General features: G+C 36.8%; 1 protein-coding gene across 8 annotated transcripts in view; it reads left to right on the forward strand.

Annotated features, from left to right (window-relative positions):
• Nucleotides 1-25761, forward strand: part of ZFAND3 (zinc finger AN1-type containing 3) — a 140361-nt gene that overhangs the window by 29963 nt on the left and 84637 nt on the right. For 4 of the 8 annotated variants that reach the window (XM_071739356.1, XM_071739357.1, XM_071739362.1 and 1 more), the window contains exons 2-3: nucleotides 4170-4210; nucleotides 6285-6311. In XM_071739356.1, the coding sequence (XP_071595457.1) occupies nucleotides 4170-4210; nucleotides 6285-6311 (68 nt within the window). Of the gene's footprint in view, nucleotides 1-2253; nucleotides 2307-4169; nucleotides 4211-6284; nucleotides 6312-25761 lie in introns of all 8 variants that reach the window. The other 4 variants (XM_071739361.1, XM_071739360.1, XM_071739358.1 and 1 more) reach the window with 2 other exon arrangements.

Here is a 25761-nt window from a genome sequence, read left to right on the forward strand (position 1 = left end):
CAAGTAGAGGGGCTGAATATGAATCTTAGTTATTTAGTTTCATTAATTTATTACGTATCAATACACAGGATTTGACAGTTTTTTTGTTACTTGGTGCCTCTCACAGGTGCTCACTTTGCATTAAAGATCACTTTTCAGATCCTTAACTGGGGATGCAGATGTTACCTCGCTGAAGTTGAGAGTGGTCTGAGTTAAGCGTATCTCTGAAGGCTCAAATAGTTTATTTTGCTATGAAGATCTGTAGATGCAACCCTGAAAGCACAATGGTTTGAACAGCCTCATGTTTTTTTGTTTAGTTCTTTTGTTTTTTGGACGTTTCTTGTTTGCTCTTTTGTTATTTTATTTTTTCAATATTTTTATCCTTACATGAATTACTCATTGCTTAAGTAGAAAGGTTACCATTTGCAGGATTTCCCATTTTTGCAGATTTCTTCCTTCTTTCAGTCTCTGTCTTTGTTACTACTTTTATGCTTGTGTTGTTAAGGGAGTGTTTTTTCTTCTGGCAGTGGAAGCTCATGTAATACCTACACTTTTTTAAGATCAAATCCTGGGGAGCTGTTGCATGCAATCATTCTGTAGCCTCTGGGGTTTTCCAGCTGGCTTGAAGCATCTTCTGCCTTTAATTTCCTCTGCCACTTGACCTTCTGAGCTTGCTTCACCTTGTGGTTTCCAATCTACATAATAATTTTGTGTCACCCTTTAACTAAATGGTTTCTTTCTGGCAGATGGAAGTAACTTCAAGTAGGGTTTAACTTTATATTCTGCCTCAGAGATAATAACATTCTATTTGACTTGATTTATCCATAAATATGAATGTCTTTCTGAATACCAGCTTAAATTATGTACAAGTGGAGATTCAAAATTACCACTGTAAAACTGGCTTTCTATGGATATTGTGCATATGAAGTGTAGTAATTCTGGATTAGACGCTTTTAAGCATGAAGTTAACTATTACGAGGTAAATCTGGAAATTACCTTAATATGCCCAGTTAAAAACTGGTGATTTGGTAACTTATTTCATATATCCCTGACCTAAATGCAACAGAAGGCTACAGAAAGGTTCAGCTTCACTGTGCCTTATTCACCTTTACACTCATGATTTTATTCCATATTCCTAGAAATCTGAAATGTATTGTTTTCTCTGGAAGTTACCTGATCTAAGTAGCATTGGCCACCGTGACCATTGTTTTCCTATGCAGGGGAGGGAAAGGAGGCTGTGTCATCCCCAGGACTCTTTGATGCTTTTGACCTTTGAATGCTTCAAATAAAATTAGCTCAAGAAATAGCAAATATTACAGGTGAATGATAGATTTTAAAAGGCCATTGAGAGCAAAGATATTTTATATTTTGGTGTTCCTGGCTGGCAGCATGAGATTCTTGTGAATGATAGCATCACTGGGAAGTGTTTAATGTAAAAGAGTGATACTGTTAAAAAGATTTTCTTCAGAGAGAAAATAGTAATATGCAGTTTTGCTTAATTTCATGAGCCTGGTGAGAGAGCCCTGCTGTAAAGACAAAATCCTTGTAATGAGAGGAGGGATTTGCAGTGTAACAAAGAGCTGTCAAACATGTATTTTACTTGACAGGCATTGACATGACTCAGATAATACCTAGTAAGTCTGACATATGTGAACTGCTTAATGTGTTTTCTTTATAAAGCTTTTGCTCTAATTAAATATTGCACTTTCAAAAAGGGGCTGATTGATCAATGCTGTTGCTATGTTTCTAATAAAGTAGGACTAAAAAAATGTTTTTTTATTATGCTGATGGATCTGCGGTGACATAAATTGACTATGTAAAAGAAACTGAAATACATAAAAGCCACCCTCAAATTTTAGATTCTTGTCTTATTTTGCTGCCTCAAACTGACTTTTATGCCTTAAAAAAACATGTAAAAGGGTCAAAGAGAAAGTGATCCTTGAAACTTTAACAGTGATCTGACGTTATTTGGCTCACAGGGTCACTTGTCCAGTTGCACTGTCCTTTCAGAAAACCTGCTTTTTTTGTGTAATGATTAATAGGCAGCCTTTTTTCTTTTTTCACATAGCTGTATGTTGTGTATGTGTGTTTTTCATTGTTGGTGTGCTGATAAGTAAATATTATGTGAGGCTGCCGGTTGCTATTTAACAGCTGAGATGGTTGATTATACCACTGAAAACATTTGTCATTGCCCATTCCAATGTCATCGATATGAACCATCTGAACTCTGCCTTTCTTTTTCTTTGCTGCCCCTGGGGTTTAATGGCTTTGCAGAGAAGCGGCTGCCTGGCATATTGAGCTGCTCCAGAAGGTCTAACCCATAAGCAGTGAGTACTGAACTGCAGCACACTAATGCTGTAGGTGTTGACTCACCATGCTGTTTTTAATTGCAGTTCTTTTCAAGGTAGATAATCTGTGCAGACTGTCAACATAGATGTTGAATCTTTGGGTATATACCTTTTTGATGATGTATTTGTATGGCTAAAAATGCTGTTCTGCTTTTCTTTTCCTGGGAATTAACTTTTCTCCTGTGTACATACTGTTTGCATTTAAAACCAGCTTTCATGTGTCTGTGGCTCTTGCTGTAGCTGGCAAATGCTTATGTCTTATATCTGCAGTGAACTGTGTCCTTCTAGAATTCTTGAGCCTGACGTAAACCAGCTTTCAACCATGCATGAACTGAAAAGTATCTGTAATGTTTTGATGTGACGAATACTAAGATATGGTTGACCAAGTCTGATTTACTTTGAACTGGAAAATCATGGAAAATACCCATTTGCAAACTTGGGGGTGGGGTAGGAGTTCTCTAGTTCTGATAGATGTGTTAATTTGTGAGATAATTACTTCAAAAAAAAAATGTCAATTTTTGTCCCGAGGTAATAAAACAGTTTCGATTTTTATTTTGTAAAATGCAGATCTCATCTCAAAATTCTGTCCATGTTTGGATGGAAGTAGACTGCAACTGTTTTGGTACTCTCAATTGTTATTGTGTAGGCATATTTCTAAACGTAAGGGTGCAATCAATTTAGCTAAATTATGTGTTCCAGCTAGAGCTGACCTAGGGAAGCAAAAAAGTCTTACGGGTATGGACAGTTTTGGTCCTTGCCTGTCAAATAAATACTTTAAGACCTAGCCAGGTTGGTGTTAAGGCTCACATGTAATGATGAAGCTGATCAGGAACACTGAACAAATCAAATATTGGACAGAGTGCATACATGCTGGGTTGCTCTTACCTAGTGATATTTTGATGTGTGGGGACTTTTCAAGAATATTGTCCAGCTCATTTTGTAAAAGAGACTTTGTGATATGAGAAGAGAACTTCCGATAAAGTGAGAGAAACTTCTTCTTCCATAGTATGTTACTTTGGTAGTTTCTTGGTAGACCTATAGGTGTCTATAGCCTTAGTTTTTGTTTTTGGGTTTTTTTGTGGGCCTACTGACTTCCTTTATGAGGGTGAACACTTGTTGGGATAATTGCACAAACACTTCAGAGACATCTGGGAGGCTTAAGATATTGCTGTCATTCTGCAGCTGTTTTTTCTCAGCTGAAGGTTACTGCCCTCAAAGTTGAGCCACAGAAATGGATCATGTGAACTATCCCAGTCCATGTCAGTGCAAAGTCAGCCAGGTTATTTTAAATTGCTGCTGGATGTGGCTGAGGATAGTAATGAGCAGCTTGAGGTAATAACTTCTTAAGCCATTCCCGTTAGACTTCCAAGAGCACATCTGTCTGTCCATACAAGTGCAATACTGAAATCTCTCTATTGCTGTACTGTTCAGGATTTTGTCAGCACTGTAAAGCTGTTGCCAGGGGGAGTCTAATATTCAAGTGGAATGTCCTGACTCTTCCTGTCTATCATTACTATCACGTAGCAAGAGAAAGATCAGAATGACAAATGTATAACATATACATCGAATGGGAAAGTAAGCTTATTTTCAAATATGTGGTAAATGTGTGGAAGTCATGTATTTGAAGCTCTTTAAATTGGAATGAGATTGCCAGACGAGATTCTCTCCCCTCATCCTGTCTGTTCCTAGTTCAGCCACTTCTAGCTACTTATCTTTGATTCTTAGCCATTTAAGTTTATACCCTCTCTCTGCCCTTGCTTCATTTCCCCAAAAAACTTTCCCATGTTGATTAGAATGATAATAAATTTTTTAGCTCTATTTTTTTTTTTATTTTTGCCCCAGGTCCAGCAAGACTATGAATCTGTGTTCCAAATGCTTTGCTGGTAAGTGCAGTAAAAGGTTTTGTGTTTTTCTTAGAGTATCAAAGCCACATTTTTGGTATCTCCTTCAGGATTTGTGCATGGGTTTTTCTTCCTTCAGTGCATAGATGCAGTCATATTTTCCTCACCTTGGTGCTTCATTTACTTACTAACGAAGAACCTCTTGTGTCAATGTACCGGTCAAATCTTGTTCTTGAAGTTCATGGAATTCTGGAATGCCCTTGAACTACAGAGCTCTGCTGTCAGCACAGCTTCTACATGGATTACGTGGCTTTCAAAATGCATGTCTGAATTGCAATTTGGAATTTTGTAGGATTTATTTTGTAATAACCTCTGAAATACATGGGATGATGAAAAAATTAAAAGAGAAAAATTGATATAGAAAACCACTTGCTCCATTTCTTTTTATCGTGCAATCCTTTGAACATTGTCATCTATAGCTCCATCAGTAAGATAATTCTAATTGCTACATATTTTCTTACTGCAAGGTGATTTCTACTGTGTAAAATGTTAGGAATTGCTAGTGACCTTTTCTGGTTAGCATTTTCTATCTTTGCCTTTCTGAATATATCTTAGATCGGATTTAGTATTGTAGAATTTTAATTGTAATGAAAGTACTGTCATAGTTAATGATTTTTTATTTCTTTTGGGGGAACAGATGCACTATTAAAAAGTTCAGAATATTTCTTTTAACTCTCAGTCATTGGCTTCTCTATGAAACATTACTTTAATATTGAGCTTGCAGAAAAAATAATTAAAGCCACTGGCTTCCAAGACAGAATCTTTGAAAATTAAGGCAAAATACAGAAAAAAAAATTATTAAAACTTTTTTTGTGTTTTGTTTTGTCTTTTACAAAAAATAAATTTTGACATGTAGATTTCAGATCTTGGATTCAGCATCACTTCATTAAAAAAACACATGGGAAATAAAGATTATCAAAGACTTCACCAAAATGGTGCATAAATTTCTTTGTCTGTTTTGCAAAGCCATGGGTCACTGGAAAGGCTGAGGAAAGTTCAAGTCCTTTCTTGTACTCTTTCCCTACTGACCACTGTCAGAAACATGCTAGTAGGTCTTTTTGGTAGAAATGTCATGTTCATACTTGCACTGTAAACAACTTCTGTTTGGGTACCTAGAAATGTGAATTTTCTGATTCTGAGATAACAAAATATTCCCATAGTGGTCTTAACAAAGTACCCAAAACTCCAGCAGGTCAGGCATTAAGCTAAGCATCTTTTATTTTGGATTTACTGCTTTTGGGGTTTGGTTTTTTGTTTGAGTTTGTTTGGTTGGTTTTTTCCTTGCTGTTTGTTTTGAAAATTGTTGGCTTCTGCTCTTTAAATGTCCTGAAAAGCCACTACTGCCTCTGATCAAGTTAATTTTTCTGTTATGAAAATACAGGATGTGGTTGAAACATTTAGATGAGGTATGTACAGGGAAGCTTACCTTTGAAAATTTTCAAGACTTTCTTTACAGCCTGTTTATTTTAATGAAATAAGACTTGAACAGTTTGAGTAACTTAAAGCTATCACAAGTTGGAACAGAACCAAGTATTGTGGAAAAAGATATTTATTCATATCTTTCTAGATTTTAGCTTCTATTCCTTCAGCAAGTATCACTGAAATAAGCAGTTCTGTTTAAGCAGTAATTAAAAACCTCTTAATGTTATCAGTCTTGCGTAAGTTTTTAGATTTTTATATATATTTATTTTTCCTGATATTGAAGTGTTTTTAGCATACTTTTTATATATGTATGGGCTTATACTCATATATATATACATATATGTATATATTTATATATATATGGTCTTTCAGGTGCCGTGTTGAAATAAACATGTATGCTCTTTTTTTCTAACTTTAATGGGCACAGATAGCAAGATTTTTAGACAAGTAAGCTGTTGAAGTCATTTTACAGCAATTCATGCATTCTAAAGATACATTGTGAAAAAGATCCTCCTTGTTTCTCTTTTAATATGGGAAGCTATTAGTTCAAATGTATTGAACCAGATTTATATGCAAGGGAAAATGGGGAAGAATTATTTCTCTTGACTGTCGTTTCCTTTCTCTTTTATTTTAGAAAAAAGAAATCCACACAACGAAAAAGGTTAGTAACTTTCTAAATGTTTGGGGTTTTTTTCCAGAGGGAATCCAATCTTTTTTGTATTTTCAGACACACAAAGAAGCATTGGTGTAAATATTATCCTTTTATAGGAACCAGGGGAGAAGAGCAACAAGTCAGCACAAGATGAAAACATTGTTGGGTTTACATTGTAATATGAATTATTATGTAGAACCTTTCTCTATTTTGCTGTTTTTTTCTGACCTTCTGAATTATGTGCAAGTTTGTAAATATATGATCACGAGCATTTCCTTGCTTCTGTTCTTTCTCTCCTCCTCATCCCTGGTCATGGTTTGATGTCTGGTGTGTTTAATTAGGACAGAAGTGGAGCAATGGTGTGGGGCTGTCAGTGTGCCCTCTTGTTTGACCAAGTACTTGAGATTTCTAAATTTGTTATCAAGATATCACTGAATTTTCACTCCCATTTGTCCCCAGATGAAACACAAAACAACAGCAACAAAAATACTTAGCAGGGAGAGTGGCATCCCTTGTTTTTGCTATCTTGGTGCACTTTAAAAATATTAAACATGAGAATTCTTTTCACAGGTTATTATAAAGATTAGGTTGTGCAACTGTCTATGGTAAGAGTGAGCTGGATACTGCAAAGAAATGTGCAGCCCTTTACCTAGATGAGCCCAATGTCTTGACCTAGATCTAAAGAGGTTCACTAAACCTTTGTTTATAGCCACAAATCTGCCGTGTCTTTGCCATGGACTAGGTCTTGACTTGCACATAAAATTTGGTAAATATTGGATAGGAACTTGAAGTTAGCCATTTTCTTTACCCCTCTTTGCCTCCTCTTCACCTTATCTGCCGGTTCCAAAAAAGACACCTGAATTGTTTTATTTTAAACCCTATAGAAGCAGCAGACTTTGAAATGTTCAAAATTCTATATAAAATAATTTCAAGTTAATTGTACTTCTGCAAAGTACTTAACAATATTCTATCTCCAATTCAGTGCTGACCATGTGCTAGCAATGCCTCAGTCTCCAGATACAGTACAAGTGTAATCTTTTGTGTTAAATTGCTTCAAAAAAGTTTGCTCTTCAGGTGATTAAGGCACAGTTTTTTCAAACTTCTTGTCTATCCAGAATACAAATGCAATAAAGATGTTTTTTTTTAAAAAAATCAGAATATAGACTGGTAAGTGAAAAAATGCAAATTACAGCCAAAGTATCTCCCTTAGTGACACCACTTTTTTGCTAATACTGCAACCTCTCTTCTCTCAAAGTAAAATTGAAAGCTGAACAGTTAAAATACAGCACAGTGGTGAGCAAAATTCTTCAGAAGTACTCTTTATTAATCTATCTTTGCTCCCATTAGGTTTATAGAATTTTAAAAGGGACATAATATTTGATTACTTTTGAGAAGCCACTTCTACAAAGTAGGCTCTTTCAGGCAGGAATTCTATGAAATTTCTTGGAAAAAACACCTGGTGCCTGAAGAACTCCTTTTTAATTGAAACCACTGGGAACAGTCACAAAATAAGCTATTACAGAGTAAGAACAACTATACAAATACAGAAAACTGTGGAACTAAACTTTCCACTTAAATCACTCAAAAAATTCTTTCTACCTGTAATCCAGTTGATTGTGATTCTAGAAAGTTTAAATTGTGTTATGGTGCAATCAGCATTGGAAAGGGATGCAGTAAGTGGATTTCAGTATTGGAAACAGAAGGTAAGGGTAAGTGCAGTGCTGGGTGAACTGGTGGAGAGATGGGATTGGAAAGCTGGAAAAGAGAGATTACTAGAGTATTCATGTATTTGTGAATCAGTTTCATAGCCCTTCTGTTGGAAGGTGTAATTGTAATGTCAGTGTCCACCTCTTTTTTACCCAGGTATGCCATGTTTATCATAGAATGGCTTAGGTTGGAAGTGAACCTTAGAGATCAACTACTCCAACCTCCCTGCCATGGTCAGGGACACCTCTCATCTAAACAAGGTTGCTCCCAGTCTCACCCAGCCTGGCCACGAACACCTCCAGGGAGGTGGCATCCACAGATTCTCTGGGCAATCTATTCCAGAGTTTCATCACCCTCATATTGAAGAACTTCTTCCTAAGATACAGTCTCAATCTGTTTTCCTTCGGTTTAATAGAATTTTCACTTGTCCTTTTTCTGGACACTTGTATGAAAAGTCCCTCTCAAGCCTTCCTGTAGGTTCGCTTCAGATACTAGAAGTCAGCTATAAGGTCCCCCTGGAGTCTTCTCCAGGCTGAACAATCTCTCCCTTAGCCTCTCCTCATAGGAGAGGTGATCCAGCCCCTGGATCATCTTTGTGGCCCTTGTCTGGACTCATTCCAAGAGATTTTTGTCCTTCTTATGGTGGGGATACCAGAACTGGACACATTATTCGAAGTAGGGTCTCAACTGCAGAGTATAGAGGGAGAATCACCTCTCTTGCTCTGCTGACCATGCTTCTCCTGATGCATCCTAGGATACAGTTGGTCTTCCAAGCTGCACGAGCTCATCGCTGGCTCATGTTGAGCTTCTTGTTAATCAGCACCCCCAAATCCTTCCCTTCAGGGCAATTCTCAGCCCACTCTGTACCCAGCTTGCAGTTGTGCCTGACCCAGATGCAGGACCTTGCACCTGGACTTGTTGAACTGCATGCAGTTTGCACTGGTGCATGTCTCAAGCCTGTTAAGGTGCCTCTGGATGGCATCTGTTCCCTCAAGTGATTTTACCACACCACACAGTTTTGTGTCTTCAGCAAACTTCCTGCAGGTGCACTCAATGCCATTGTCCATGTTTCTGAAAAAGATGTTAAACAGCAGGGAACCCAGAACAGACACCTGAGGAACTCCACTTGTTACTGCTCTTCAGCTGGAATCAAGCTGTTGATCACAACTCGTTGAGTAGGAGCCAAAAGCTTTTAGCCATCTCTTTATCCATTGACTTGTCCATCCATCAAACCCATGTCTCTCCATCTTAGAGACAAGGATGTCATGTGGGAGAGTGTCAAATGCCTTGGACAAGTCCAATTAGATGACATCAGTCATGTCTACCAGAGCTGTAACTCTTGTCATAGAAGGCCACCAAATCCACCAGGCATGATTTGCCCTTAGTGAAGCCATGTTGGCTGTCACCAGTCACCTTCTTGTTTTTCATGTGCCTTAGTACAGGTGCCAGGAGGATCGGCTCCATGGATTTACCTGGCGCAGAGGTGAACTTGACTGGTCTTTAGTTCCTTTTGCTTCCTTTTTTAAACAATTTCCGATCTGTGGGATCTTCTCCAGATTACCATGACTTATCAAATATGATGGCAAGTGGCCTAGCAACTTCAACCTCCAGTTTCTTCAGGACCTGAGGCTGAATCTCATCAGGTCCCATGGACCTGTGCACTTTCAGGTTCTCTGGGTGTTCCTAGACCTGATATTTGCTTAGTCCAGGTGGTTCTTCACTCTCCCAGAACCTGCTATTGCCCTCTGTGACTTGGATGGTGTGGCAGAAATGGTTATTAGTGAAGACAGAAGCAAAGAAGTCACTGAGTACTTCAGCCTTCTCTGTATCCTCAGTAACCAGGTCACCTGTATCCCTCCGGACGGGCCCCACATTCTCTCTTGTTTTTTCTTTTTTTTCTGGCATATCTGTAGAATCCTTTTTAGTTACCTTTGGTGTTCCTGGCCAGATTTTACTCCATCAGGGCTTTATCTTTTCTAACCTGGCTTCTGGTGTCATGAACAATTTCCTTGTAATCCTCCCAGGTTATCTGTCCTAGCTTCCACCCTTTGTGGATTTCTCTTTTATGCTATGTTAAATGTTCTGTGAAGTGCCAGGTCAGCATCACTGAATTTGAGAAAACATCTCAACTGTATAATCCAAGAATTCTCAAGAGCGTTAAGGGCCTTGACCCTTAGTTCCGTTTTATTTTTAGCTTGAAATAAAACACATTTTTTCACATACTAGTGCCTTGATAAATAAAAATTACAGATTTTTAAAATCTTAGTCTATCAACTAAGCAGTCAGTTTTGCTGGGACCACATAGATATTGTCCATACATATGCATGGATCTATGCCAGATGCATGGATCTATGCCAGATTATAAAACTTTGTAGCTTTGATACTATCCTTTGTTCTGAATTAAAAAAATCAAATAGTGGAAAAAATAAAACAGACACTATTATCTCCTATGTATCATCCGAGTCTAGAAGTATCAGATGAATCACTGTTCATTCTGTTTCCTGAATTCACTTAAATATCTGACTTTAGCGTTATTTTGTGTTTTTGTCTGTCTTAACACTTAACCAGACCTTTATTTTGGTGTGCTTAAGCCATGATAAAGCTTTTACAAAATTCTCGGGGTTATGGGACTGGCAGTCACTTGAGTAACACAATTTCCTCTTTTCTCCATCTTAGTAAATTCTGGAAGCTATTTAGAATGTTGCCTTTTCTGGCAGTAACAACACCTACAGTAAGCATGGGCTGCTAGAAGTCATTGTTCCTGCCTAAATAGCGGTTGATTAACATCAAAATGTAACTTGATCCTCAGTTACACTTTCAAATTGCTTACTGAAAACCTTTTCAAAAGGTGCATCTTGCATGGTGCTAGTTCAAATTTTATTATCTTTCCTGTGGCTTCTTGTATGATACATGGAAAATTATGCTTTATTCAGCCTGTATCTTCTTAATGACTTTTTCATTTCTAACTTAATAATTAATAATCTGCTGTATTGGCATTTTCTGTATCCTTATGTGGATTCACATCAGAAATTGTTTTAGTACTCTGCTGGAAAAGGAGCAAGCATTTTCACAAGTATACAAACAGCAGCTAAGGGCTAGGTTTTTAATTTGTATACAAACTGTTTTGCATTGTGGTATTCCCTTTGCTGGCTCCTAATGGTGCCTCAGGTTGTTGGCTTCATTAGGCAAGAATTTGTTGCTGTATTCATGTCTGTATTTGTATTTTTTGAAATACATGGGCTTCTTACTGCAAAAACCTGCACTTGCTGACTAACATGTGAGAGCAGTGAAGTTTTATCTTCAACTTTTATTATACATTTACGTTGGAAGCTAGATAATTATTTGGAAAATTCTTTAGCTGGTTATAGTAGCAACAAATATATTCCTAATTTCTAGGAAAAAAACCCCACCTACTAGATGATAAAGAATGATAGAATTCCAGACACAAACATAGATATTGATTGGCAATACATTTTATTTGTTTTATGCTGTACCAAAGGATTTTTTAAATGGGAAGGCTGCTAGGGAAAAGATGGCTTAGCATAATTAGTAAATTTGGAAAGGTGAGATGTATGCTAAACTCGAGAATGACAATCAACATGAAATGGAATTAAGAAAAAAAGTGGATGACTTTTGTTTTTTAACCTTATGTTATTTCTAAGCTTAATTTGCCCTGCTGACCCTGAAGTTGTTTTTTTTTCACTATTACTATGCATTAATCTGCAGCTTAAAAAAAACCTGAGATCTGAATAAGAGCTCTGTTTTGGTAGTTAGAACAGGGCAATATAGTGTGGAAGAATTCTGAAAATTTTGTCTTTAGCTTACTCCTTTTCCCCTAACCTGTCTTAATGTTTTGGAGAAGAAATACAAATTAATAGAAAACTAATTTATTTAAGCATAGTTGTATTATCAAACCTTAGGATTAATTGGTTTAATTCTGTCAAAAATAGTGCTAACTGAAATATCCAGGGGATTTATGCTATGTGTTCCCAGTACTCAATTAAAGTATGGGAGATAAGGATACCTGAAAGCTTTCTGGGCTTGCTGGAGGTTTATAGGTTAAACAGAGAACATATTTTGAGGGAAGTTACTATAATGTTAATTGAAAGGTCCACTTTTATTCTGTGTCTATACTGTTATGACATGGAAACTGTGGAGTACAGACTTCTGTGTTGCTTTGTGGCAATACTGGTATGGTTTTGCTGTGTGTTATTTAGGATGGTGTTAAATATGCTGTATGGAAGACACAGCCCTCAACTGCCTGGGACCTGGTTGGTGAAGGCAGCTGATCATGAGCCAGCAGCATGCCCAGGTGGCCAAGAAGGCCAACAGCATCCTGGCCTGCATCAGAAATAGCGCTGCCAGCAGGAGCAAGGAAGTGACCCTGCCCCTGTACTCAGCACCGGTGAGGCTGCACCTTGAGTACTGAGTTCAGTTCTGGGCCCCTCGCTACAAGAAGGACATTGAGGTGCTGGAATGTGCCCAGGGAAGGGCAGTCAAGCTGAAGTTCCTAGAGAAATAAGTGCTATGAGGAGAGACTGGGGGAACTGGGATTGTTTATAGTCTGTAGAAAAGGAGGCTGAGGGGAAGACCTTATTGCTCTCTACAGTTACCTGATAGGAGGTTGTAGTAAGGTGGGGGTTGGTCTCTTTTCCCATGTAAAAAAAAAAAAACCAAAAAAACTAGAGGAAATGGCCTGACTTTGTGTGAAGGGAGGTTTCGGTACAGATAAGGAAGAATTTCTTTACTGAAAGAGTGATCAGGCATTAGAGCAGGCTGCCCAGGGAGGTGCTGGAGTCACCATCCCTGATGGTATTAAAAAACCATGTAGGTGTGGCACTTCAAGACATGCTTCAGAGGGTATGAAGTTTTTTTCCAGGTTGATGGTTGGGCTTGATCTTGGTTTTTTCCAAGCATGATGATTCTGTGTGTACAACACTACAAAATAAGTTGTAAGTGGGGCCAATGGTTCAGCTGCTGGTTTGATTTCCTCAATTTTTTTCTTTTTTCCTTCTTCACTTTCACCCATGTAAAACGGTGGGAAGGGGCAAGTGCTGGTAGAGAACAGACCCATGAAAGGTTTTTATTTCTATACATAGAAACATATATAGACATATATATACTATTCTATACATAGTGGAAGAAAGAGAATTTATTTCAAAGCTGGCACTCAGATGTTAGGTATTGAGGTAGGACAGGTTTTTTTCTTTTTCTCTTCCTGACTGCTATTAACTTCAAGTTGGTAGTGCTTTTCTCCAGTCACATTTGAAAATATCTTTTGATCAACACAGTCAAGGAAAATTGAATGCCTTTTAATTTAGAACTCTAACATTTTACAGCAAATCAATCCTATCAGGAAACTACCCTGTAGGACATTAGTGACTGTTCCATTGAATTGAATCTTGCAAAATTCACAGGCTCATTTGTTAAAACTATAAATTATACTCAAACAAAGATATGACCTCTTCTGAGTACTGGCTACCTGAAAAGGCTGCCAAATAGTCTTAATCACCAATATTTTCCATGTGTTTTCTTTCTCTTACCTCAGGGCATTTTCAGTCTCATTTTACAGATTGATCCATAAGCAAAGAAAAGATCTCAGCCCTTTTTTGTCTCAGACTTGCATTATTTTTAGTCTTTCATGGCTCTGTTTTTCAGTATGTTTTCTTGCATGTGGTAAAGCAAATTTCTTTGTTTTGTTAATATCTTTTTCACCTTCTAACTTGTAACCTTTCCAAGTGATTTGTCAAAACACCAGCTGTAATTTAGTCTCTCGATATAGGTTCTCTGATGTAAAAAAAAATGTTTAGAAATCTGACTTAATTGCCATGATGTTTGCACATTGCCAGCATGAAAGCAGAGTTACCTATTTAGAATGTGCAACCTGCAGGTTCAATTTATTAAACTGTCTTGTAACTCCATTCTCCTATAAATGCCATGTATAAGATAGGAGAAGAAATGTTTTTCTTTTTTTCCCCATTTAGCAATTTGCTTGACTTAAAGAAAAGTCTGTGCTCTGTTTTGCGTATTTGTTCATTTGGAAACCTTCTGCAGTTTATAGAGATGCAAGTGATTTGTTCCTTAGCCTCCCTGTGGAGTTTATTCCATATTACAATCTAATTCCGTGTCCGTGTCGTGCACTCCTAAGCTGTTAATTTGTGCATTTCGATGCAGTTTGTTTCATCGTGTTTTTGTAATCCAAACTGAATGTAACGAGCTGTGTGCTTCAGGGACCCAGCCTTGCCTTGCCAATTAGAACAAGTGGTTACTGAGCGAGAGAGCATGTTTTAAATAAAACATAGCACCTCTGCATGGGACCAGAAGCCTTTGGAGAATAAAAGAGGGTGTTTAACTCTTTCCCTCTGAGAAGAGAGGTCTGTGTCAGTGAGTATGTTTTAGAAAAATTCTACTCATTCCTTTGAGAAGTAGGATGCAGATTCATGTTTCATCTTGCAAATAAAATTTTGTCATTGGAGACGTTTTGCAGTACTGCATGGGGGCTTCTTAGGAATGAACAAGCACAACTGTAGAACTGACTGCACATTTTCTAGTATTCTAATTGCTAATGCCACATGAAAAATTGTACAGGACTAGCAGCTAACTTTTCTCTTGCTCCTTGAACTGGTACCTAAGAGGCAGGTGGGACAAGAAAAGTGCCAGGCTTTAAAAGAGCTACTTTCAAAACCTATTTTAGAAGGGAAGGAATCCAGAAGCAATGTTTATTTAATGAGATTAATAAAGGTATGTGCTAGGTGACCATGAGGAAAGGCTTGTTGTTCTTGCAATGTTTTGAGGTAACTGGGAAAGGGTGTCTCTATGATCATCTGTATTTTTGACTGTTGCAGAAATTATCCAGTGTTATACTGGTCTTTACACTAGGTAAACTTCCTAAGACAAGACACAACAACAATTTTAGAAGTTAACTCTACTTTGCAATTCTTCCCCCAGCATTTCCTTTCCTCTCTGCTCTAACTTGCATGTTCTACTTGCTTGAGCATCTTCAAAGGGAAGAAGTTACTGTCCACCATTTACCTTCAGCTAAGGACACAGAAAGGATTTAGGTGAACCATCATGCCTATTGGCTCAGACAACATTTCAGCAGTCCTTGCATACATAAGGAAGGCAAGACCAAGAAAAACCTCACCGAAAGGCAAAAACCTTTTATCTCTGCAGCTAGGAATAAGGGAACTGTAAGGGTTGGATAAGGTGATTTAGACTGTTAGGGAAGCAGGTATACAGGACATATGCAATCTGGATAATGGAACAAAACGAAACTGACTTTTCAGCTGTCCATTTTATATGAAAGGAATGTGATCTAGCAGCTAGACAGCTAGCTAGGAACTTGAGACTTGTTTTCTTTTTTACAGTCAATGAGCATTTCCTTGTGATACTACACCAGTTGCTGGGTTTTGACTTCTGCTTTGTTCCTTGTGTTTTCCTGCTTCACTGGAGTGTTTGTGAAGATAAAATATGTAGCCTGTTCAGTATAGTAACAGTGGGCATCTAAGGAGTGGAGATAAATCTAGACCCTTGGTCATTTTGAGGAACAGTATCTGTGTTTTCCTCTTCCAAATGAACTTGAAGCAAGCATGCCATTAACACATACTGGATTAAAATGTGAATTGCCTGTCTGCAAAGTCAGTCAAGGGCTTCAGGCTGACAAAATTGCCCAAACTTTGGGATCAAAATTTGCTTCTTTGGTTGTATCTAATGAAGATTCATCCCTCACCTCCTCCCCATCCCTCAGCTCTAGCATAGTGTTACTGATAGTGAAGAAAATCAGTGTAGCAATTTAGCTTCAGATCATATGGAGGTGGAAGGCAATTTTCTTTAACAAAATCTGTAATTAAATTAATTTTGTCTATTAATGCTTTCATACCCATATACTCAAAAGCCTCAAGATGCATGTCCAAATAGTATGGCCAACATTACCAGTGTGTGACATGGAGAATAAGATGTTCTGGCTATTAAGCCCTCTGCTGGCTTATCAGGATGATAAGCTGATTTTGGACTTTCCCTTTATACCTTTAAGGAATTTCAGTTCTCTCCTGTGTGTGGTTATTCTGCTTGTTTCAGCTTTGCTTTTCATCTTCTTGACACTTTCCTTTAGTTCAGTTTGTTTCTCTTTTTAATTTGAATGAAATCACATTGTGCTGTTGCAGTTAATGCATACTGTTTCTTTTAACTCTTTAAATGCTGTTTCGTGTGGATTTTTCAAACATTCCAGTCATTCTTTATTCATACCAGTCTTCATGTATCTGTTACAAATCTTGTCTCACAAAGTTACTCACCAGAGGGCAAACAGCTCATGCAGATTTAGTCAATACAACTATAGCTTTCTTTTAAAAAAAAATAACAAACTGAAACATTGTCTATGAGTGAGTCTGCATGTAGTATTTATTAGATGAAAAGAGAAAAGTATAATAACTGTCTTCCTTAGAGATTTAGAAGTTAGAATTTTACATCAAATGAGAGGGAATTTTTAAGTTATTATTCAAACTGTTGCACTAATTAGCAAACTTTGGGGATAAAAAATACCCTTCTAGATACTTTTATTTCTTGTGATCACATTAAAATACCACCTAATTCTTAGTCATGGAGAATAGCAGTAGGTTAAAATAGTACCCAGCTGGAATCTGTCTTTAACATTAATTGTGAGCCAGTAAATCTCCATAACAGGGTGGAGTGTAATATTATGGTGGAGATCTCTGAGCTTGTAGGACTGTAGATAAAGCCCTTCTTGAAAATGAACCTGAAATAACTACGTCTCCTAGTAACTGGACGTGTAAAATTTTGTTCCTTTCCTTTGCAGAAGGCATAGACTGTTGCTTGAAACTGGCACTGTAAATTTAGAAAATTAGAAGACAGACTAGGGTGCAGCCATAATTAGTCCAATCCATGTATGTGCTTTATAATTTATCTTTTAATTATGCTAAATGGATCAAAGAGTACAAGAAAACATAAGCTTATGTGCCTAATCTCCTGGTTTAAATCACAGGTCATTTAATACCATTTAGGTAAGGCCAGTTTGCTGAAAATCTCCTTTAAGCAGATACCCTGTCCTGATATGAAGACACTTGGGGTCCTGCATGCACCACAGGTGCTAGTATTTCTAATGAATTACCTTCCTCACTATTAAGTAAGAAATAAGGTATATATTTTTAATTGCAGCACTACAGGGATGTTTCCACCAAATTTTAATCCTATTCATTGTACCAAGTAGGAAGCAATACAAGACATTCTGTCATGCCCTGTATCATTTTAATAAAGCATTTGCACATTGACCTGAATGGAGAATAATTATTTTCTTTACAGATTTTATTTAGAGAACTAATTAGCCCCCAAGTGCTTCAAGAAAATAAGTAATTTTCCATCTTGACATTTTTGTGAGTCAAGGTGGTGATATTCTTGTTAGCTATACATAGATAAAAATCTAAAATGCAAATGTCAAACATCCACAGATATTCAGTATCAACTTTGAGAAGCCTTGGGACCACTATAGTACTTTCTTAAATCTCCCTTCACCAAAGCATATAATTTTATGGTGCTTTAAGCGTTGAAAGTATAGAACTCCCTACTTTTATTGAACTGCAGGGGTACTGAATGCTTCTGATAGTGGGGACCTAAGTATACCTAATTAAACATCCTGAAAATAAATGAATGGGAGGAACTTAAAAAAATCACATAAGAGTTCTGTGACATAGTGTATAGAAGGTAGTTCTCTTTGATTTCTTTTCAAAATTTTCCTCAGGGATAAAAGCAAGTGATTAGTCTCAGAGAAAGGAGCTTTGCCTCCTATGAAACTCTGATTGTCAATTTTGGACTTCTCATTCTACCCAGTCAGCAGGTTTAGAGGCCCCTAAGATATAAGTTCTGTAAGTGTTTGTATGCATTGTAAAAAATATTTAAAATTAAATAAAGAGGTCAGATCTAAAGTGTATAAAAATCTTTTATCTGAAAGTTGTTTGCAGTGAGCGAAATCAGCAGTAAAGGATGGATTTCTTCATTGAAGTTAAGTTGCAGGATTTTCTCACTTAACTGAAGATGGTAGATGGTGATTTTTTTGCCTTCTGTCTTGTCTTTTTTTTGCTTCAGAGCAGGGAAGAAAGCACTTCAGTACTTTAGATGGTATCTGTGGGGGTAAATACCAGAGTCTGGGTCATTTCTGGGCTGGAAATGGAATATATTGTGCTATCTATCATTGTGCTTTAGCAATGTTTAGTATAGTGTTACTGGTCTTAATACACAAGCTTTTGTTCACCTCTGTTGACGTGTCCTGCCCCATGATACGTGAGGAAATGGAAAGCTGAATCCCAGTGCAGGTGAATGCACTTTTTCACTGTGACATTTTCTGTGCCTCAGCAAAGTCTGTGCATCACTTCAGGTCTTCAACAGAACTGCTGTCTGCTGGAGAGCTTTGAGCAGCACTTTAAAATGTAGATTTGTGACAATGCCCATGCTTTTAAATTTTTTGTTTGTTTGTTTCAAAATGAGATTTACTAGTATCTAAGTAAAACTAATAGATACAAATAATCCTAAAAATGTGGAAGCCTATAACATTGAAATCTATGTAATTGCAAAGGGTAAGTTCATGTTCAGAAATACCTCAAACGTTATTTATTAAGCACCATTTCTGTTAGTATGTAATTATGTATTTTTTAAAAAGCTAAAATTATTCTATAACTGGAACCTTTTAACTGCATGGGTTTAATTTAAAACATACACAGCAGTAATTTGTTTTGGTAGCTGACATGTGAAAATCATAGCTGATTTTAAATTTTTAAATTTTTTTTTTTTTTGAGTTCACAGAATCACAATGTTAGGGTTTGGAAGGGACCTCTGGAGATCAAGTCCAACCCCACTTGCCACAGCAGGTTCATGAACAACAGAGGGGAAAAAAAGTGTCCCTGAAATTAGAATCAAGATGGCTGGCAATATTCTTTGAATCAGTATATCCGGTAGCTCTGCATAGCAGCAGGTCTCCAGTGCACTTCCTTCCTTCTATCCCTCCTCCCCTCCATTTTGTTATGCCTCAGTTGGGGAAAAATACATAGGAATATTCATCAAACTAGTTTAAAAATGCAGAGTGCTGTAAGCTTCTGTAACAGATCCCGGTTTTCTTTGTGGTAGCCAAAAGAGCTTTTTTGATGTAAAGGTCAGATTTCATGTATTTGTTCCCACTTGAGCTGGTTTTGACAGAATGAAAGGTATTTTGCTCTTGATATATCAGATATTTACCCTGAGTTAGTACTGCATAAGCATCTGACATTGTGAGCAACTCTGTGCCCTACTAAATGGTGAAAGGAGTTTTAAGATACTGAGGCCTTTTCTGTAGGTACTGTAGCAAAGTACAGAATGTCCATTTACAGGAAGGCAGCAGTAATTGTTCTGTTTCAGGTTAAAGTGCTTACTCTTATACTTAGCAAACTGCAGTAGGTAACTACCTGTAGAAAGGGAATGGTCAGTAACTCTTCCCATACATACACCTGAGCCTAAGAAATTAAATAGTGCCTTAACCTACAGGGTAGCAGAACTCGCAGCTCTCAATTTTGATTTCTGAAGATGTCAAAAGAACTTATGTCCTTTTAAGAGACTTCAGAAAATACTAAACCTTCTGTACTGGAAGCTTGATATATAGTGAGACTTAGCAAGGTATTTAAATAAGTCCAGCTGCTTTAAAAATAACAATTAAAAAAGGTAAGCAGGTAATCCTATTGGTGTGATGGCATATAACATATAAAATTGTATAAATTTCTATCCTTTTATATAAATTATTTCTATGAAGAGCAAGGACAGTTTGTAATCTCACTGAACTCTAGTAAAATTAATAAATTTAATGGGTTTTGTAAGAGTTTATTTAGTAAAGAAAACTTTGAAACCATTTGATTGGTTTCAGTATTTGAAAGAGATTTTTAGTATATTTATACTTGAAATGTGTGAGAAGGTGGTATTTCAAGGCTTAAGTTATTAACCTGAAGTCTCACATCTTCTCAGAGTACACTTGAGTAATGTCAGATTAAATGCTCTTGTCTACCTAAGTCTTCAGATATTCTTCAGTGTGTAAAAGAATGCCAAAGTTCTTTACCAGTTTTTCTTTCCTATGGTGTTGTTTCATGACAATCAGGAATAAAGATATCTAAATCTTGCACTTATTTTTTGTTTTGTGTTTCTATGTATTTAGATAAAATGCTGGTCTGTGTTTTTTGTATAAATGTACATGCACACTATTTTTAAGTGTATGTGTTCTCTGTAGATATGTGCTCTATATTTTATGTGAATGCTCTAAATTGGCTCTTTACTCCAAATTGTGTTAAATATTTCCCATCATGAAGTTCCTTTACTTTTTAGAATTTTATATTAAAATGTCACATTCCTAATCAAAATAATCCTTCAGAAACTGAAAGACCTCAGTGATTTCTGAAAGCCCAAGTATGTTGTTTTGCATTGACAAGCTTTTAGCTGCCAGATGCTACAAAGGAGCAGATCAAGCATGAAGTTACAGAACTCGTTGGCTAAGTACTTGTATAGAAAAAAACTGCCTTTTGTTATAGTAACCTGTTCTGGAAGTGCAGAGAAAATATTTTTATGAATTTTGGCTTATTTTTATCATCTTGATGGTAAACATAAAATTGTAAAACAGTTAGAATGGGCTTCCTCTGGCCTCTTTGCTTTAAGCTATGAACAGGGATGTTGGACAGGAAATACGATGCAGGATGTGGCAGTCTGAATCAGACATTGTTGACAGAAGTAGTTCCTTTAAATAAATCCAAAGGATCCATAAACTTAAAGAAAAGTAAAAATAATTCAAAGCATTTGAGCTAGCTGTATTTTTAAACTTTCTATTACATTCTGGTTTGCATTCAGATGTATGCCCAAACTATGAATAGGCAAATAAACTAACAAACAAGAAGTATCTTTTAATGCAAGTGATTATGTTTAGATGCGAACAGTGACTTAGAGTCAGTCTTTAAACTCTGATCACCAATTTAGAAAACATTTTAGTTTAAATCAGCCTTGTGATCAGAATAGGATTAGAATATAGGATTAGAATATCATTTACTAAGTTTAAAATCTGACAGCTCTTCCTAGAGCCACCAGTTTAGAACCAGTTACTTCCATTTCTCCTTTCCTAGAGAACTTCTAAGGAATTCAGAACCTGAAAATGGAAGAAAAGCATGAATTAGTGTGAGATTGTATTACTGAGCTGGTGAAGGAATCTTATGTTCTGTTCTACATTCTCAACCAAGTCTGAGGCTGAGTAGCTGTAGAAACCTGTGTAATTATTTACTTGCAAGGACTGAAATGCTTGCTGGTTTCTTCCTCTTTGGTTCTCCTGGGCAAAGGATTAAGGGGAGGGGGGGGGGGAAGTTAGTGGCATGGAATTTCCCATGTCCAAAATGTTGACTTTTTTTCTGCCTTGTATTAGAAAGCTCCTATTTTATGTGGTGTCTTGTGTTGTACGCAGAAAAAAAAAGTGTACTCAAGCAGGGACATAGGCACCTTTACAAAACACTAAGTCATGCATAACTGGGTTAAGGAAGGGAAAGATTCCAGAATTTTGACTAAACTGTAGCTTACACCTGGAGGATAGCTGAGTGAACCTAGTAGCAAATTATTGCCTTGCCTTTTTTTGCCTGTTCTGTTCTGTGTCTCAAGTTGCAACTTTCTTTGCTGAAACCTTTCTATGGTACTATTTAGTATTATTTCTTAAGTATAGGCTTAATATGGAGTTGAATTTTGTCCTTAACTGCAACTCATTTTCTGCTCTTGGCTCAAGGGAAAGTAAGTAGGAGGCTTCTTGCCTCTTTTCCCAGTTTTACTGCTGATTAGGGAAACTGAAACTATAAAAGTTGGCTTTTTTTTTTTTCCTTTATAAGTTTGTGCAGCAAGATATTAACAATCTTTCAGTTGTGCTGAAGTCTATTAGCAGGAATATACAGTGGTACAAGAATGAATTCCTTGAAAATTTTATGCTTTCATGACCTATTGTACAACATTATCTTGCTGCAGTGTTATTAAGTCATTTTTCATTTCCTCTTAAATTAACATTGGTGTTCTATTACCGAATTTCTTCTTGTCTTCAGATTGAAACTTAAAGGAAAAAAAAATTACTTCTGGAATATTAAAATAAAGTGTTCGTTAAGCAGTACATTTCTTGAGGTAGAATTCTCCTAGGAAGTTTCTAATGCAAGATCAATCTCAGCTTTAGAATTGCTTTCATGTATGAAAAAGTGCTTTTGGAACATTCAGGGCATTGGGAGAGTGCTGGAAGGATGACTTCAAATCACAGTGAGAAAGGGGAGACTGCAGGAGAAGGGATACTTAATGTTTGTCCATGCTGATAGTGCAAGGGATAGTAATTCTGAAGAGTTCTGCCTTTACTGAGCATCATAATGCTTTTTCAATAGCTGCCTTTTAACACTGTCTGCTGTTTGATTTGGATTTTATGTGATGTACAGAGGTAGGAAAGCTGTTTAAAATTAAATGCCAGTCCTGGTGGTTGTTGATATTTTTTATTGTTTTGTTTTTGCTTGCTTTGGAAAGAGCCTGTTTGCAAAACTGGGTGCATGTTGGGAGCAGACATGTTTGGAGCTGCCATTTGACAAATGCTAGAGATTTTCAGTCTGATTCAGCTTGAGTCAACCATAACTATGTCATTGATATGGAATTTCAATTTGCCTGTAGAAGACAAATGGTCTTTATAACTCAGTTTCTGTGTAATGCTTGTATCAAAATTTCAGAATGCTCCAGGTGAAGCATTTGCTTGTAACTTTGGGAAAGAGGTAGATTCATGGAGATAAAGCTAGAGTACTCTGTATAACCAGTAAGAGGTTTGGGTTGGGAAGTGGAAAGGAATGCTTTGTTTTGCTTTTAAGATAATTTCACCAACCTGGAGACATACAGTCCTTCAGACAAAGCTTAGATTTAACCATAGGTGACCTGATATTTGGTGGTTCACAGACTACTGCCGAGAAAAACATGCCGTATTTTTGCAAAACAAAGCTGAATGACAAATAATTCAGTTATTAACAGCCCTAGACAGAAGCACTCAGTTCTCTGAGATGAATCGGTCATTTCAGAACCTGTTATATTCATTAGGCAAGAGAATTACTTGCTTTTACTGTCTGGTATTGTTTTCTTTTTCTTCTGGAGGCATGGCCACCAACACATGGTAGCAGAGGAAGCAGAAAATTATTTTCAGTTTGTTTCAGGAATTGTTCTAGTGTCTTCTACTTCTTCTCTTGTAGAGTTGCAGCAGGATCACATATGGTGTACATTTTTAATGCATTTGGTTACAGTTCATGACTTCAAATGATGTCCATCTGGCTCATATAAAAAATAAAACCAATGTAAAGCAAATTGCAGTAGTTTTGTGCTGAGAATATTTTTAATTGTTGGACGCTTCTAGATAAACTGGACTCACACACTGGCCAAAGAAGTACATTGAGATGTGAAACTTAGGATTAGAGTTAGCTTCTTTCTTTTCACCCATATTGCTGAAATTTATTTCATTAAATGGCTAGTTGGAAATTTTTATGCCAGAAGTCTGAATTGTATCTCATCTGATGGGACAGACTCTTGCTGTAATTCCATTTATGAAGAAGAAAACTGGTTTGTTGAATGCCATAAATTAGTGATGGAAAAACAGTCCATCTGCAAGAAAACAGAATTTCTGATCTACTTGTGATTGATTGTGATTTGAGGATAGAAGGCAAATTATTGGAATTGCTGCTTCTTTACAAACAACATAAGAAAAATGCAAATTTCTTCAATGTCTACCAAATGCGATTCCTCTGCAAGAAAATAGCATTTTTTCCTCTATTATCATGTCTAACACCATGATATTTTTGCACTTGACCTAAATTTGGTCCCAGAGGCTTTTAGAGAGTTTTTAAAATAAAAACATTAGGGTTTTGCATAGGCTATCTTATAATGAAAGTGCAAGACACAAACATGAGCTTTTGTAGGGTTACAGCAAGTGAGGACAGGATAGCACACCTTTCTTTAGAGCTGCCTTTTTTTCTAAGCTGTCTTAGAGCACTGTCAGTATAACTTAGCTTTTTATAATTTGGCCTCATAGGCTACAGCTGCTGTCTTATGTTCCAGCTCAGAATGGATCATTGTTCAATTACTTTGTTTTATGATTTGTATGAAAGTACAAATTATTTAATTTCATGTGCATAGATGTACAGAACAAAATGAGGGATTTGTTAGAACAAAAATAAATTAATTGGGATCTCTGCGTTCCAGTTTGCAATGTTTGTGCTGCCACCCACCAGGTCTACACATGTCTGCTGGAAACAGCTTCTTGTACAGGACAGTTCTTTATGTCTCTGTTCCCCTCCTCCCCAACACCCACCCCCAACACCCCCCCCCCCCCTTTTTTTTTCCTTCCATTTTCTTTTCCTTCTTTTTTTCCCTGGTTTGATTTAGAAGATGGGTGATAGTTGTACATCCATCATTGTGGTAATACCTTACAGAATGCAGTGCAAGAAGGTTAAAGGAGAGCATCTGTATCTCTGATAGCTTTCTGAGAAGCAGTTTTAATCCCTTAGGTGTGATGCATTGCCTGTCTTGTATGATCAGTGCTAAGTGTTCCTTACAAATGAGGCATTCTGTGGCAACCTCTTTAAATTCTTGAAATCAAACCCACAGTGTTCAAGAATTGTAAAACCAATATTATGAAGCTTTTCTAAGAAGCAGCATACTCCTGATGTTTTTCATTGAGATAAAATAAGTGAAATGTTAGCAACTTTTATTCTTTGTTAACATAAGTCATTTGTGATAATGCTTCTGCCCTCTCCCTGTTGTCATCTCTGCATAGGTATAAATGGTAAATGTGAACTGCATTTTTGAAGGAGGTCCTTCTGGTGTTCAAATTGATTGGACCTTTTCTTTTAACTCTTATAATGAGATTTCAAAACTGTTTTAGTTTCTGATCAAGGTTTTCAGATATGTTCTTGCTTGAAATGTACTGGGCAATGGGTTTTTCTGGGCAAATTTTTTCTAAATGAATGCTTATTACTTTTCCAGAGAAACTGAAAATTAATCTTAACTCTAACCTGGCAATATTGCATGTGTGTGACATTCAACTTTTCCATGATTAAAAAATATAGGATAAGGTTAGGTTACTAGGTACTGCTAAACAAATTGTGAAGAGTACAGTAGCTAACTGGAAGAAATCCATAGAGAAACTGTGCTCACTTTTGGAAGTTAATTTTTATTTTTGTTCAGTACCTTGTATGTATCTGCACAGAACAGATGGAGGAATCACAGTTTTAATTTCTCTTCTGCCAGGAGCCAGTATAGTGGTTATGCAGAACTCTATCCATAAGACAGAAGAGATGAGAAAAGTGTATACAATAAACATAAAAGTTTGAGAATTCATACTGAATCTTTGAATTCGGTCTAAATATCTAGAGAAAATTGAGTTGCTGTTTATTTACAATATTCAGTATGTCATGCCACTCCTGGCAAGTTTCTGGAAAGCACTGAACAATAGTGCTGAATTCACTTACGTAGGATTGGCAGCAAGGTTGGAAAATTACACTGCTCTTTTGAAACCTTTCAAGACTATCTGGTAATTAGCAAATTTAATTGAGTTGGTAGTAACATGTGATATTACTGGTGATGAAAAGTTACTAGCAATCCTGAAAAAAATTCTTTGCTCCCTGGTGCTCTAGTCACGATATGAATCTTCTAGATGAAATTCTGTAACAACGACGACAAAAACTGAATCTTAATTTCAGTT

Source organism: Heliangelus exortis, chromosome 3, assembly GCF_036169615.1.
Source record: "Heliangelus exortis chromosome 3, bHelExo1.hap1, whole genome shotgun sequence".
Taxonomy (NCBI): domain Eukaryota; kingdom Metazoa; phylum Chordata; class Aves; order Apodiformes; family Trochilidae; genus Heliangelus; species Heliangelus exortis.